The sequence below is a fragment of the Cydia fagiglandana genome, chromosome 13 (genome assembly GCF_963556715.1).
Source record: "Cydia fagiglandana chromosome 13, ilCydFagi1.1, whole genome shotgun sequence".
Lineage (NCBI taxonomy): Eukaryota > Metazoa > Arthropoda > Insecta > Lepidoptera > Tortricidae > Cydia > Cydia fagiglandana.
Window position 1 is genome coordinate 6,542,774 of NC_085944.1, and position 13,252 is coordinate 6,556,025.

Consider the following 13,252-nt stretch of genomic DNA (forward strand, 5'->3'; position numbering starts at 1 on the left):
ATACCTAAGTAAGAAAAGTTTAACTGGAAAATAATATTCTTTAAAAGTGTACGTCTAAGAACTAATTTTAATAGGATGCAATGTGTGATATCGGGAGTATATAAAAGATGTCTCATTTTCTTAATATAAGCTGCAGTGCTAAATCGTGACAGCGTAGGTGGATTGTCAGCAACGCTTAACCTTAGCCCTTACGTCATCTTGCACTAAAGCTTACGAATTGTCAGTTAATTAACGTGATCTGGTCAAAATACCGTTCGCAGTTTGATGCGTAGGAACTGAATAAAAAACAGTGTTACCTAGTGTAGCTGTGATGTGATAAATAAATTGAATATTGTTCATATTTACCTGCTAAATATCCCATATTGACAGCAACTGAACTGCTAAGTAATTGTGTTGCATATTTGACTTTCATTTTTGGCATTTTCTTTGGATCTACATGCAGTTCTGTTAACTTGGGCATTAACCTTATGCCTTTATAAGCTGGATTTTCCTCGTATAATTTAACGATGTGTTCCCACTTGGCAGTTTTTTTTTCGTTATCAATGGAACAAGTCAAATCTTTTGTGATTAAATTGTTCCTTATATTTTTTATAAGGTGAGGAGGGTCATACAGAGGTATTACTTCATCACCATCCACGTCAAACACGTAACCTGTCGAATTTTTATTTTCATGTTTCGTTTCTGCAATGAGTGCATTGATGGCACTCATATTTGATGAGCCTTGGTCACAGACAGTTGCGATCACGTGAAATCCACTGGATTTTAATTTTCTTATGTGGTCCTTTATGGCCTGCGCTAATTCGTGTTTCTCGGTGGCTCCACAACAAAAGCTGTAACTAATAGGCTGTTTATAATTTTTTGTGATGCCTCTTATCATAAATACTAGCACGTGGTCAGCGATTTTTTTGACCCTCCTTTTTCCGTTGTCAACGAATCCGACGATCATGTCTTTTTTTGAATTGTACTCAAAATGAGGTTTAATTGCCATCTCGTCGAATAATAAAATACACAGCCTTTCAGATATCGACATTTTTCTGGCCTTTTTTTTAAGATTTTCGAAAATGTTATCGTTTATACCGGCTTTTAAGGCTGCAGCGGATATCATCCTTGATAATGTGAGAGGCGATGGTAGTACAAAAATGTGCCTCAGCCATCTATACGCCTTAGGTCCTTGCTTATAAAGAGATAATGCCATTATTTTTTCTTGTTTTGTGAATCTCCTTCCCATTTTCTTTTTATTTATCTCTCTAAATTGCATCATGACAAATAGCAAAGCCATTGTGGTAAATTTACCGATGGCTTTCTGAAAAGCTGTGTTGGTTGAGAGAGACATAGCTTTTTTTAGTCTGACGGCATATTTGTCCTTCGTCTCGGTAAGTTTTTTTATATGTTTGGCCAAACTACTAGCTTCAGAGCAAAATTGTGGCGTGTAGGGTGGCTTATGATCTGAAATAAATTTTATAATATAAGTAAATACTTAGAAGTATAGGAAGAAATACTTAGCAGTCTTAGCACTTATTCATAAGGTGTGACGTTCTCAATCAAAAGGTACCACATTGCCACTTGCCATAAGGACGCTGTCAAACATCAAACATCAAACATCAACATTTATTCAGCAAATAGGCCACAAGGGCACTTTTACACGTCAACATTGAATTTACATAAAAGCAAAAATAATAACATCAACAATTTTATAAAATAAAACTAACAATTCAATCTAACGTATTACAATTACTAAGAGATGTATATGGTCTCTTAATGTCGAATTACATACAAAATACAGATAAAAAAACACACACAAAAAAATCTATAATATTTAGAGGTGTAAATGTCTCTAGGTGTCAGAACTATAAGATTATATAGTTTATCAAGTTATCCTTAGAGATGTATAAGGTCTCCAAGAGTCAATATCCTGTATAATTAATACATTCATTAAAAGAAAAGAAACATACGAGTTACAGCGACAAATTTCGTCTTTATGGTAAGCGAAAAAGTGCTGAGGGTTAAGCATAGGGTAATATAAATAAAGAAAGTGTGGTAAATCCATACATCAATTTTCTTACAAAAACGCGCTTTATTTCACAGTCGACATGTAACGTCATAGTAGTGGAACTATCACTACCGGTATTTGACACCAGATGGCACGAGTGTCGCTACTGACGAAAAAATGTACTGCTAAAACAATTTACAACTAATATTAGAAGCAGAAGGAGTTGAAAATAGAATTTCGAGTAATGCGGTCATAATATTAGCTGAAAATTGTTGAGCATTAGAGTATTTGTTCGCCGCGACATTTATTGTCGACTAGCAGTTACTGATATAATCTTTACTTATACATATTACTCTATCTATGGTGTTAAGGTCGGCAACGCACATGTAACATCGCTGGAGTTGCAGGCGCCCATAGGCTACGGAGACTGCTTACAATCGGGCGGGCCGGGCTTGTTTGACACCCACGGTCCGACGTAGTATAATAAAATGCATATATTATTTGTAAGAAACTTTACAGGTTTATTATCAAACTGACCTGAAGTTGAGGGCCGAGAAGCGTCGTGAGCAGCCGCATTTGTGATGTTGGTCAATGGGGCTCGGGGTACATGATCATCTTGCAATGGTTCTTGTAAAATACTTGCAATTTTCAGCGATGCCGTTTGCGTAGCCATTCCTGAAAATCATATATTTAACAAATTTAATACCTAAAGAATATTTGTTTTTTTGTAAAGTTAAGACGAAAGCGGAGGAACCGTGTGAAATCGCCTTTTCATACAAACGTAGTCCTCATTTTCCTCTCTGGATATTAACATCATTGAAAACATTTTGACATAATTTGTTACACATCAACCAAGGCTATGCCTCTCCTCCATTTGATTTTTCACGAATATTTCAATTCTTACGTATAAGAGTTAGGAGCATTTAAAAATTTCTATGAAATCTATTTTTCTCACCAAATTTTTACAATATTTAATCAAAAAATTGAAAACAGTCAAACACATAATAATTTGGAGCCCTTTTGGAAAGTAAAGAAAGCAAAATTGAACTAACATTTTTCTACTATGACCTTCTATTTATTATGGGATAGTCAAATATACTGTTACTGTCTGTCTTTCGGGGCCCCCTGAGAATGGGGGCCCTGGACACGGGCCCCGTGTGCCCTTATGGTAAAGACGGTACTGGGCCTACAATCGAAATCGAAACACGACAATCGAAAGTTCGGTTTCTGCCTCTCTATCACTCTTGCTTATTCGATCGATAGAGAGGCAGATAAAGAAATTACGATTTTCGCGTTTCGCGGTATGCCACCTGTAAACAAACCGCCTGGGTGCATCAATGTCATAGTGAAAACTTGTCAAACAACTGTTTAAGGCCTAGTATGTATAAGTTACTTTATGATTTACTAAACAAATTAGTGCTGCACACTGGCGGCAGAACATTGCAGTAATACTCCCTATTGGTCCACTACTTTTAGAGAAAATGGGCTGTGACAGACGGACAGACAGACGCACGAGTGATCCTATAAGGGTTCCGTATTTTTCCTTTGGAGGTACGGAACCCTAAAAATTGATATAATTATTATTGTAAGAAAATTAATAGGTTTTCAAACTGACCTGAAGTTGAGGGCCGAGAAGCGTCGTGAGCAGCCGCATTTGTGATGTTGGTCAATGGGGCTCGGGGTACATGATCATCTTGCAATGGTTCTTGTAAAATACTTGCAATTTTCAGCGATGCCGTTTGCGTAGCCATTCCTGAAAATCATATATTTAACAAATATAATACCTAAAGAATATTTGTTTTTTTGTAAAGTTAAGACGAAAGCGGAGGAACCGTGTGAAATCGCCTTTTCATACAAACGTAGTCCTCATTTTCCTCTCTGGATATTAACATCATTGAAAACATTTTGACATAATTTGTTACACATCAACCAAGGCTATGCCTCTCCTCCATTTGATTTTTCACGAATATTTCAATTCTTACGTATAAGAGTTAGGAGCATTTAAAAATTTCTATGAAATCTATTTTTCTCACCAAATTTTTACAATATTTAATCAAAAAATTGAAAACAGTCAAACACATAATAATTTGGAGCCCTTTTGGAAAGTAAAGAAAGCAAAATTGAACTAACATTTTTCTACTATGACCTTCTATTTATTATGGGATAGTCAAATATACTGTTACTGTCTGTCTTTCGGGGCCCCCTGAGAATGGGGGCCCTGGACACGGGCCCCGTGTGCCCTTATGGTAAAGACGGTACTGGGCCTACAATCGAAATCGAAACACGACAATCGAAAGTTCGGTTTCTGCCTCTCTATCACTCTTGCTTATTCGATCGATAGAGAGGCAGATAAAGAAATTACGATTTTCGCGTTTCGCGGTATGCCACCTGTAAACAAACCGCCTGGGTGCATCAATGTCATAGTGAAAACTTGTCAAACAACTGTTTAAGGCCTAGTATGTATAAGTTACTTTATGATTTACTAAACAAATTAGTGCTGCACACTGGCGGCAGAACATTGCAGTAATACTCCCTATTGGTCCACTACTTTTAGAGAAAATGGGCTGTGACAGACGGACAGACAGACGCACGAGTGATCCTATAAGGGTTCCGTATTTTTCCTTTGGAGGTACGGAACCCTAAAAATTGATATAATTATTATTGTAAGAAAATTAATAGGTTTTCAAACTGACCTGAAGTTGAGGGCCGAGAAGCGTCGTGAGCAGCCGCATTTGTGATGTTGGTCAATGGGGCTCGGGGTACATGATCATCTTGCAATGGTTCTTGTAAAATACTTGCAATTTTCAGCGATGCCGTTTGCGTAGCCATTCCTGAAAATCATATATTTAACAAATATAATACCTAAAGAATATTTGTTTTTTTGTAAAGTTAAGACGAAAGCGGAGGAACCGTGTGAAATCGCCTTTTCATACAAACGTAGTCCTCATTTTCCTCTCTGGATATTAACATCATTGAAAACATTTTGACATAATTTGTTACACATCAACCAAGGCTATGCCTCTCCTCCATTTGATTTTTCACGAATATTTCAATTCTTACGTATAAGAGTTAGGAGCATTTAAAAATTTCTATGAAATCTATTTTTCTCACCAAATTTTTACAATATTTAATCAAAAAATCGAAAACAGTCAAACACATAATAATTTGGAGCCCTTTTGGAAAGTAAAGAAAGCAAAATTGAACTAACATTTTTCTACTATGACCTTCTATTTATTATGGGATAGTCAAATATACTGTTACTGTCTGTCTTTCGGGGCCCCCTGAGAATGGGGGCCCTGGACACGGGCCCCGTGTGCCCTTATGGTAAAGACGGTACTGGGCCTACAATCGAAATCGAAACACGACAATCGAAAGTTCGGTTTCTGCCTCTCTATCACTCTTGCTTATTCGATCGATAGAGAGGCAGATAAAGAAATTACGATTTTCGCGTTTCGCGGTATGCCACCTGTAAACAAACCGCCTTGGTGCATCAATGTCATAGTGAAAACTTGTCAAACAACTGTTTAAGGCCTAGTATGTATAAGTTACTTTATGATTTACTAAACAAATTAGTGCTGCACACTGGCGGCAGAACATTGCAGTAATACTCCCAATAATATTAATATTCGCAATAATATTGGGGCGGCGTTAATAATAGCGTAAGCGCCAACCACCGTAAGGTACCTTTATCCGTGGGACGTCACATATTATTGTAAGAAAATTAATAGGTTTTTAAACTGACCTGAAGTTGAGGGCCGAGAAGTGTCATCACCACCCGCATTGTACTGATTCGTGATGTTGATCAGTGGGGCTCGGGGTCCATGATCATCTTGCAATGGTTGTTGGAAATTGCTTGCAATTTGCACCGATGCGGTTTGCGTAGCCATTCCTGAAAATTTAACAAATTTATTACAGAAATATTTATTCTTAAAAAGTGTTGTCATAAGTCATAACAATGAAAGACCAAAAGTTAAGTTAGAGGGCAACGGGTCTTTTTTAGGGTTCCGTACCCAAAGGGTAAAACGGGACCCTATTACTAAGACTTCGCTGTCCGTCCGTCCGTCCGTCCGTCCGTCTGTCACCAGGCTGTATCTCACGAACCGTGATAGCTAGACAGTTGAAATTTTCACAGATGACGTATTTCTGTTGCCGCTATAACAACAAATACTAAAAACAGAATAAAATAAAGATTTAAGTGGGGCTCCCATACAACAAACGTGATTTTAGACCAAAGTTAAGCAACGTCGGGCGGGGTCAGTACTTGGATGGGTGACCGTTTTCTTTTTGCATTTTTTCCGTTTTTTTTTGTTTTATGGTACGGAACCCTTCGTGCGCGAGTTCGACTCGCACTTGCCCGGTTTTTTTCTAAAACACCTTAAAATAATAGGTAGTACATGAAACTTAAGCCATATTTTAGAATAGTAAGTGATCTGTAATGTAAGTGAAGATTCCAATAAACAAGGCTTTTGATAAAAAACCTGCACTCAAATTAGTTCACCCGTTCGAGTGCTTCATACATTGCCGCAGGCAGACATACAACTACATACACAGAGATATATAACTACTACATACACATACACATTGAACTTATGACAGACCTTTTTTGTCATTGGGGGCTAATATTAACACTATGATATGTCCAATGTAATATGAACCCTAAATGTCACAACAATTAAATCGTAGAAGTGTGCAATGCGGCTAAAATTGTGTATCTTACCTTTTAAATGCAGTGTTGGAACTGCAATAGCGCTGAGTCTTCCGCTTCGAGTAATAAATTTTTCCTCAAAGTGAATATGACACACTTTTCGGTACTTATGAATAAATTGGTTATCCAAAGATAACACATCTCCACCAACAGAGTAAATCCAAGTACGAAACCGATCAGCCTCATTAATTGGGCAGGGAAATTTGTGAAGAATCACATTATCTAATCCTGAAAAAAAAAAGAAATGTATATGTATAATAATTACAGTAACACTAGTACAGACTTAAGTAGGTAGGTACACTATCAGAATGATCTTTAGATGTTCAATGAATACCTATATTAACTTAAATAAGTAAAAAAAATATCACATATGAAACTGCACTTAAGTCAAGGTAAGAAATGATAAAAACCTAGTGTGGATATTGTGTTCTTTAACAATGCTAAAGAAAAGCCTTTGAAGGACCCGGTCCTTAATAGGAAAATACCTCTACTCTATATAACTTATAACACTTATTTGGAAAAATACCCAGACTGCGTATATACTGATAGTGTTATATGTATTAAAGAAATATAATCTAAGTATTATTACATGTCAATAAAATACCACGCAGTGCTAATAAATCATGACAATTTTGTCAAAGTTATATTCGAAAACGCCAAGTTATATTGCACATGAAGTAGGCCTTACTGGGGTCATAGTTCCATATTTATATTTCAGGGTTAAATATTATTGCCCCACACTTGAAAATGAAAAATATTCATATGAATACTTACGCGTTTTACCGCAATTAGGTACACAACACATCGCACTGTTTCGAACCATTGTCGCAAATAACCAATCCAAGCAGCAAATCAGAGTCCGTTGAGCACACCAGGTATATTCACATAAAAACAGATTTATCAGAGTCCAGGGCAAGCGTAGTCGTATAAAATCACAAGAGAATCGTTTCAGAGCACTTTCAAGCATCGAGGATAACAAGAAAGTAAAATATTGAAATAAAAACGTTATGGCGGGTCTGTCAATAACGTTCCGTTCCTTTCATATTTATCTAAATTGTATCTTAAAATTTGTGCAAATTATGATTTTAAAATGGACTAATTTAAAGAAAAAACATTCAATTAATATTTTATTATTAGATATATGAACCAAAAATATTTTAACAAGCAAGCAATAAGTAAAACTAAATTATTATGTTATTTATTTTCTTTTGTTAATTGCGCATAACGAAAAAGATGGATGCGGCATCACAGATTATACAAGATTTGAAAGACTTATAAAATTGGTTTTCACGCCCTCTGTCGTTAAGTTTCCCAAGCATATCCGAGTACATCGGATTCACTACTTCTTTGAACTGAAAACACTGTGGTTACAGCTGGTGAGACAGCGTTCTCCAAGTACTTATTTTTTACTACTTGTGTTCTATAGGTGTAGCGAAAGCTAAATAGCAAATTTCGTGAATATGGTTTTGTATTTTCGGATGTGTGTAATAGGGTTATTTGTAAAAACACTAACAACGGGGTATAGTTAACTAGCTTCTAATACATTAGCTACATCACTACACCTTATAAAACAAAGTCCCCCGCCGCGTGTCTCTTTGTGTGTTTGTATGTTCGCGATAAACTCAAAAACTACTGAATGGATTTTCATGCGGTTTTCATTTATCAATAGAGTGATTCTTGAGGAAGGTTTAGGTGTATAATTTTTTAACCCGTGCGAAGCCGGGGCGGGTCGCTAGATCCATATATACCTACTCGTAAATGGAACTTATACGTCAGGTGAGTTCCTCTTGACCAGTCGGCTGATGCAAATTGTACCCACATTAGAAGGTTTTATTTAATTCACATCACCGAATTTCCCTCCTGTTTCCGTAACACTGCTCGCACGCTCCTACTTAGGGATGGAGTTAGGGTGCGCAGTCAAACCAGCCAGTGTATTTAAACTTTTAAAATTATTAACACTACCTTACCCCACCCTTCGTCGACAGACGGTTAATACTCATACGAACGAAACACTATTACCATCTGCCTATTATTTATTTCATACTTAGTAATTGCACCTTCAATAAAATTATTGATTTGTCGAACAACTGACCTATTCGGCGTTGAGCAATGCACGCGAAATATTCAATAACCAACATTGTATCTACATATGTTTCATTAACATATTTAAGATAACCATGTAAACAGATACGTGTAAATACAATGTGTAATAATGTATAGCATTCAGGTGATTACAAACACTGAACCCAAATCTTGAACGTAAACAAACACTTGTTCCTACTCCGACAAAGATCTCTTTTACACATGGATATCTAGATCATTTGCGCGTGAGTAGAGAACTAGCAATGTCATTGTTGTATGTGTATTGCGGTACAGATCTCACAATAAAACTAGAACACTAGTACACAATAAGATTACTACTTCATATTGTTGACTGACCGTGTTTTTTACTTTATTTTAAACTTCCATAGAGCGCGATTGACTTTATTATGTTTAACACACATTGGCGGCGTCGCATCCGGCAATCGCATCAGTGTGTTAACCGCCATAATAAGTTGTTTATGTAGATTTCGTAGGTAAAGTACCTAGTTGGCCTAAGTATTGGACTCGCCTCAGTTGCCACAGCTCGGCAAACCATGAAAATATACTGCGTACCTTCAATACAAGCGGATGACTTCTAATAATCATATTCTTAACTTCAAACTATAGTAAATCCATTGGACCCTCTCAGGAATTAACTATCTAACGTAACCTTTTCTTAATAATAAAATCGCGTACCCAATCTGACAGTTGGATTTAACAGAGTTTGAAGTTAAGCGACTCATTTGTTAAAAATAACTTTCGCTTGTATTAGAGGATTAACATGTCTTTGAGATCTTTAGAAACACCCACTGAAGAAGATTCTCGTAGGCGGGACACCTGTTGATACTTATTGGAAAGTGATGTCTACGTTCGACGTACAACTTTGTTGGTGTAACTTACGTTTCCCTGTTAGGTAACAAATAACAAACAACGAAGACTCGAACAATGCGGGCCAGGGTCAACAATTTACCGAGTCAATGTTTTTTTACCGAATATGAGATAAAAGAATTATGTAAATATTCCATTATAACACACAACAGAAGGTTTTTTGAGTACATTTTTAAAACTAGTTTAGTGAATGCTTGACTGTTTTTCTTATTTAACCTCCTACGACGAATTTTGAAGTTAGAATATTCTCCAAAACTGCTTACTTTAAACAAAATCTCCATAATAATGTGAACCGTAGTGTACCTGATACCTGGCCCCAATTTCACATCGGTGACAGGTGCGACGAATTGTAAAATCGCTATTACTGACGTCACAGGCACCCTTGGGTTTCGATTACCACTTACCATCGGGCGGGCCGTATTCCTGTTTGCCACCATCATTGTATTATTTAAAAAAACTTTATTATATCGGAAAAAACAGATATTTCTCCTGCGAAGTTTCTGACAATTGTCAAAGATTTAGAAGAATTGTAGGTAATTCTTGCCAGGTAATGAGTTATATGTCGGAATTTCGTGACAATTGTAGTGTTTCTTGTGACAATTGTCATAAACTTAGCAAGAGAAATATCTGTTTTTTGCCGATATCATAAAGTTTTTTTTAATAATACAATGATGGTGGCAAACAGAAATACGGCCCGCCCGATGGTAAGCGGTAACCGTAGTTCATGGATACCTGTGACCAGTGGCGTGCAGTGCATACAAAAAAAGGTAGGCACTAGGGTAGGCAGTCCATACAAAATGACCAAAAAAAAAGTTGCCGATTTTTATAGTTTGCGTTACATTCCTTCAAGAATGACTCTTCTAGAGCCCGATTTAAGTCTTATCTCCACTGCACGCCACTGCCTGTGACGTCAGCAACAGTGATTTTACAATTCGTCGCACCTGTCACGTTGGCGAAACAGGGGCCTGATCTAATCTAATTTTTTCGCGTAATACAAACGTAGCACGTTTCCGTTATCACCGTATGTTTAAACATTTGTATTTTCACTTTTTCTTTTTTTTCACAGATTGGACGCAATGTATATCGAGCGACTCCCAGCCCTACAAATACCATCTTCGAATGTCGAGTGCTATCGCGGCACCACGCTACGCTGTACTATGACAAAGGACACTTTTACCTCGTGGTAAGTTTATTTAATTTCGCTTTTTTTTTTAGTCAGCCTGTTGTGGTTTCAGCCTGGTGTGGCAAAGGCCTCTCCCCCTGATTTCCATGACTCCCGTTGTAGTGCCTTCTCCGGCCAGCCACTGATGAAGGCGTCCAAGTCATCCCGCCATCTCCGTCTGGGCCTGCTACGTCCGCGCTTCTTTTGCGGCATCCACTTGGTGGCTATACTAGCCCACCTATCCGGATGCATGCGGCAGACGTGACCCGCCCAGTCCCACCGCGCTTAATTCGTGAAATTAGTCGGCGCCTAATCTTCTTATAAAATAAGCCAGCTAGAAAAATCGATTCGTCAAATGTCGCAGGAGCCGTTTACCGTTTGTAGTATGAAGCATCATCTGCTTAAAGCGATTAGGCGTCGATAACACTCTTAACGCCACTTGCACCATCCCACTAACCCGGTGTTAACCGGTTAAACCGTTAACCCAGTGTCAAATTGTACTGGTAACCATGGTAACTCCAGGTTTAACCGGTAATCTCCGGGTTAATGATTGGTGCAAGCGGCCCCTAAGGGTTTTCCAGGTTATTGTGCTTTTGAGAGGTATTTTCGTCTCTTGCGCTTGGTATTGAGTTTGGCTTTAATAAAATTTAAAATTTCTAGTTTGCTTTATCGGATATCGGTCCTATCCAGTGTTAAGTTCGACTTCATGAGACGTAGGACCACTTATGTAACTACATATTACATTGTAACATCATGTTGGCGGCGCCAATCGCGTGACGTGCAAATAGGTGCACGCTACAAACTACAAAGTATAGCGTTGCTCTAATATTGAAGACACGAATGCTAAAGATGTATGTAATCCGAAGACACGTTGTTTCGATGCCCAAGTTGTAGCTGTAACTAAAGAAAACGGAAACACAAAACAAAAGGCTAGAATAATTTATGTATAAGTATGGTTATAAAACATTTTAAAAAGGTATTTAAAACTATGACAATCAAAAACCTCAAGTCTTACCGTCGCAATTGTTGTAGACAATGACCACGCAAATTTTTCACAAACTTGGTAAGAATTCATACACATTTAACACATCCCTATAAGCTCGTTGACTTGACGTAGTACTTGGCATTCAAATTTAGCCATGGTCCGACTCTTAAGAAATAGGTACTTACATGTATACATCATTTTCTCCAAGTAAATAAATATAAATATAAACTATAAAGTATTCTTATAGCTCCACAGTCTTTAATAGTGATAGTGGCACAGTGTTACGCGACACCATCACGCCTATTGTATTGATTTTGTCAAAGTCGAGAACCGGTACGTATGCAGGTGACCTAAATGCTACCATATGATTTCAATGGCGGTCGATAAGAACTACACGGCAGTTTCATTCATTTATTATCCCATCTAACTTATTTTTGTGACATAAGCACCATTTAGACGGTTTAGAATTTCCATGCCAGATTTGATACATTGACAACTACAGAGTATAATTAATTCAGTTGATTGAACAACGCAATGTAAAGGAAATCGCAAGGAAGTTCTTGAACCGTTTAAATGGGGTTTACCAATTCGTCTGTTTAGGTAATAATAACTCGGGTTGGTCTTAGAATAACTCGAAATTAGAAATGAAAAAAAAAAAAACATGGTACATATTTTTACAGCATCACCAGAGGTGGTAGACTGCGGAAAGAGACGGGTCGTGAAATGTATGGGATCCAATACATTCTACGACTCTTCTCTTTCCTCACAGACTCTAGAGATATTAAGTCAAAACTTATAAGAACCGTTATAGGTATGGTATATCACAAATCCTTTACATATTTTAATTGGTCGAACCTTTTCGAACCGAAAAATTGCGTGCGTACCTAACGCACGAACCTTTCAATGCGTTTTTAAACGCATCTCCCTAGATCCCGCAAGTCAGTGATTTTGTTATAATATACTTTTTTTTTCGCAACAGATATTTCAAAAATGTTCGATAACTGAACTACGCAACGGTTTTATAGTTATTTTTATCCCATCCAAATGTTGCATTGCAACTTATGCTCGAGTGCGTAATTAGTATCCATTAGGTGGAACGTCATGCGTACTAGTTACACGCTTGTTTTTGTTGAATTCTAATGGTCATCATCATCATTTTTAGGGTTCCAAAGGGTAAAACGGGACCCTATTACTAAGACTTCGCTGTCCGTCCGTCCGTCCGTCCGTCCGTCCGTCCGTCCGTCTGTCACCAGGCTGTATCTCACGAACCGTGATAGCTACGCAGTTGAAATTTTCACAGATGATGTATTTCTGTTGCCGCTATAACAACAAATACTAATAAAAACTTTTTACAAAAAAAAGAAAACCGACTTCAAAAAGGATGAAATAAAATATTATCCTTTTTAAGTCTATGCGTTACCAACTGATATGTTTGAAGTC

General features: G+C 37.4%; 2 protein-coding genes across 2 annotated transcripts in view; one reads left to right on the forward strand and one right to left on the reverse strand.

Moving 5' to 3' along the window:
• Positions 1 to 13,252, forward strand: part of LOC134670072 (sarcolemmal membrane-associated protein) — a 57,783-nt gene that overhangs the window by 8,747 nt on the left and 35,784 nt on the right. The window contains exon 2 of the mRNA XM_063527748.1: positions 10,732 to 10,848. Within this exon, the coding sequence (XP_063383818.1) occupies positions 10,732 to 10,848 (117 nt within the window). The remainder of the gene's footprint in view (positions 1 to 10,731; positions 10,849 to 13,252) is intronic.
• LOC134669846 (uncharacterized) lies at positions 2,119 to 8,108 on the reverse strand. The gene is made up of 7 exons (XM_063527465.1): positions 7,470 to 8,108; positions 6,708 to 6,923; positions 5,733 to 5,879; positions 4,684 to 4,821; positions 3,606 to 3,743; positions 2,528 to 2,665; positions 2,119 to 2,156 (listed from the first exon to the last, which is right to left on the reverse strand). Exons 1-7 carry the CDS (start codon positions 7,660 to 7,662, stop codon positions 2,119 to 2,121), a joined length of 1,008 nt encoding a protein of 335 aa, XP_063383535.1. The 5' UTR covers positions 7,663 to 8,108.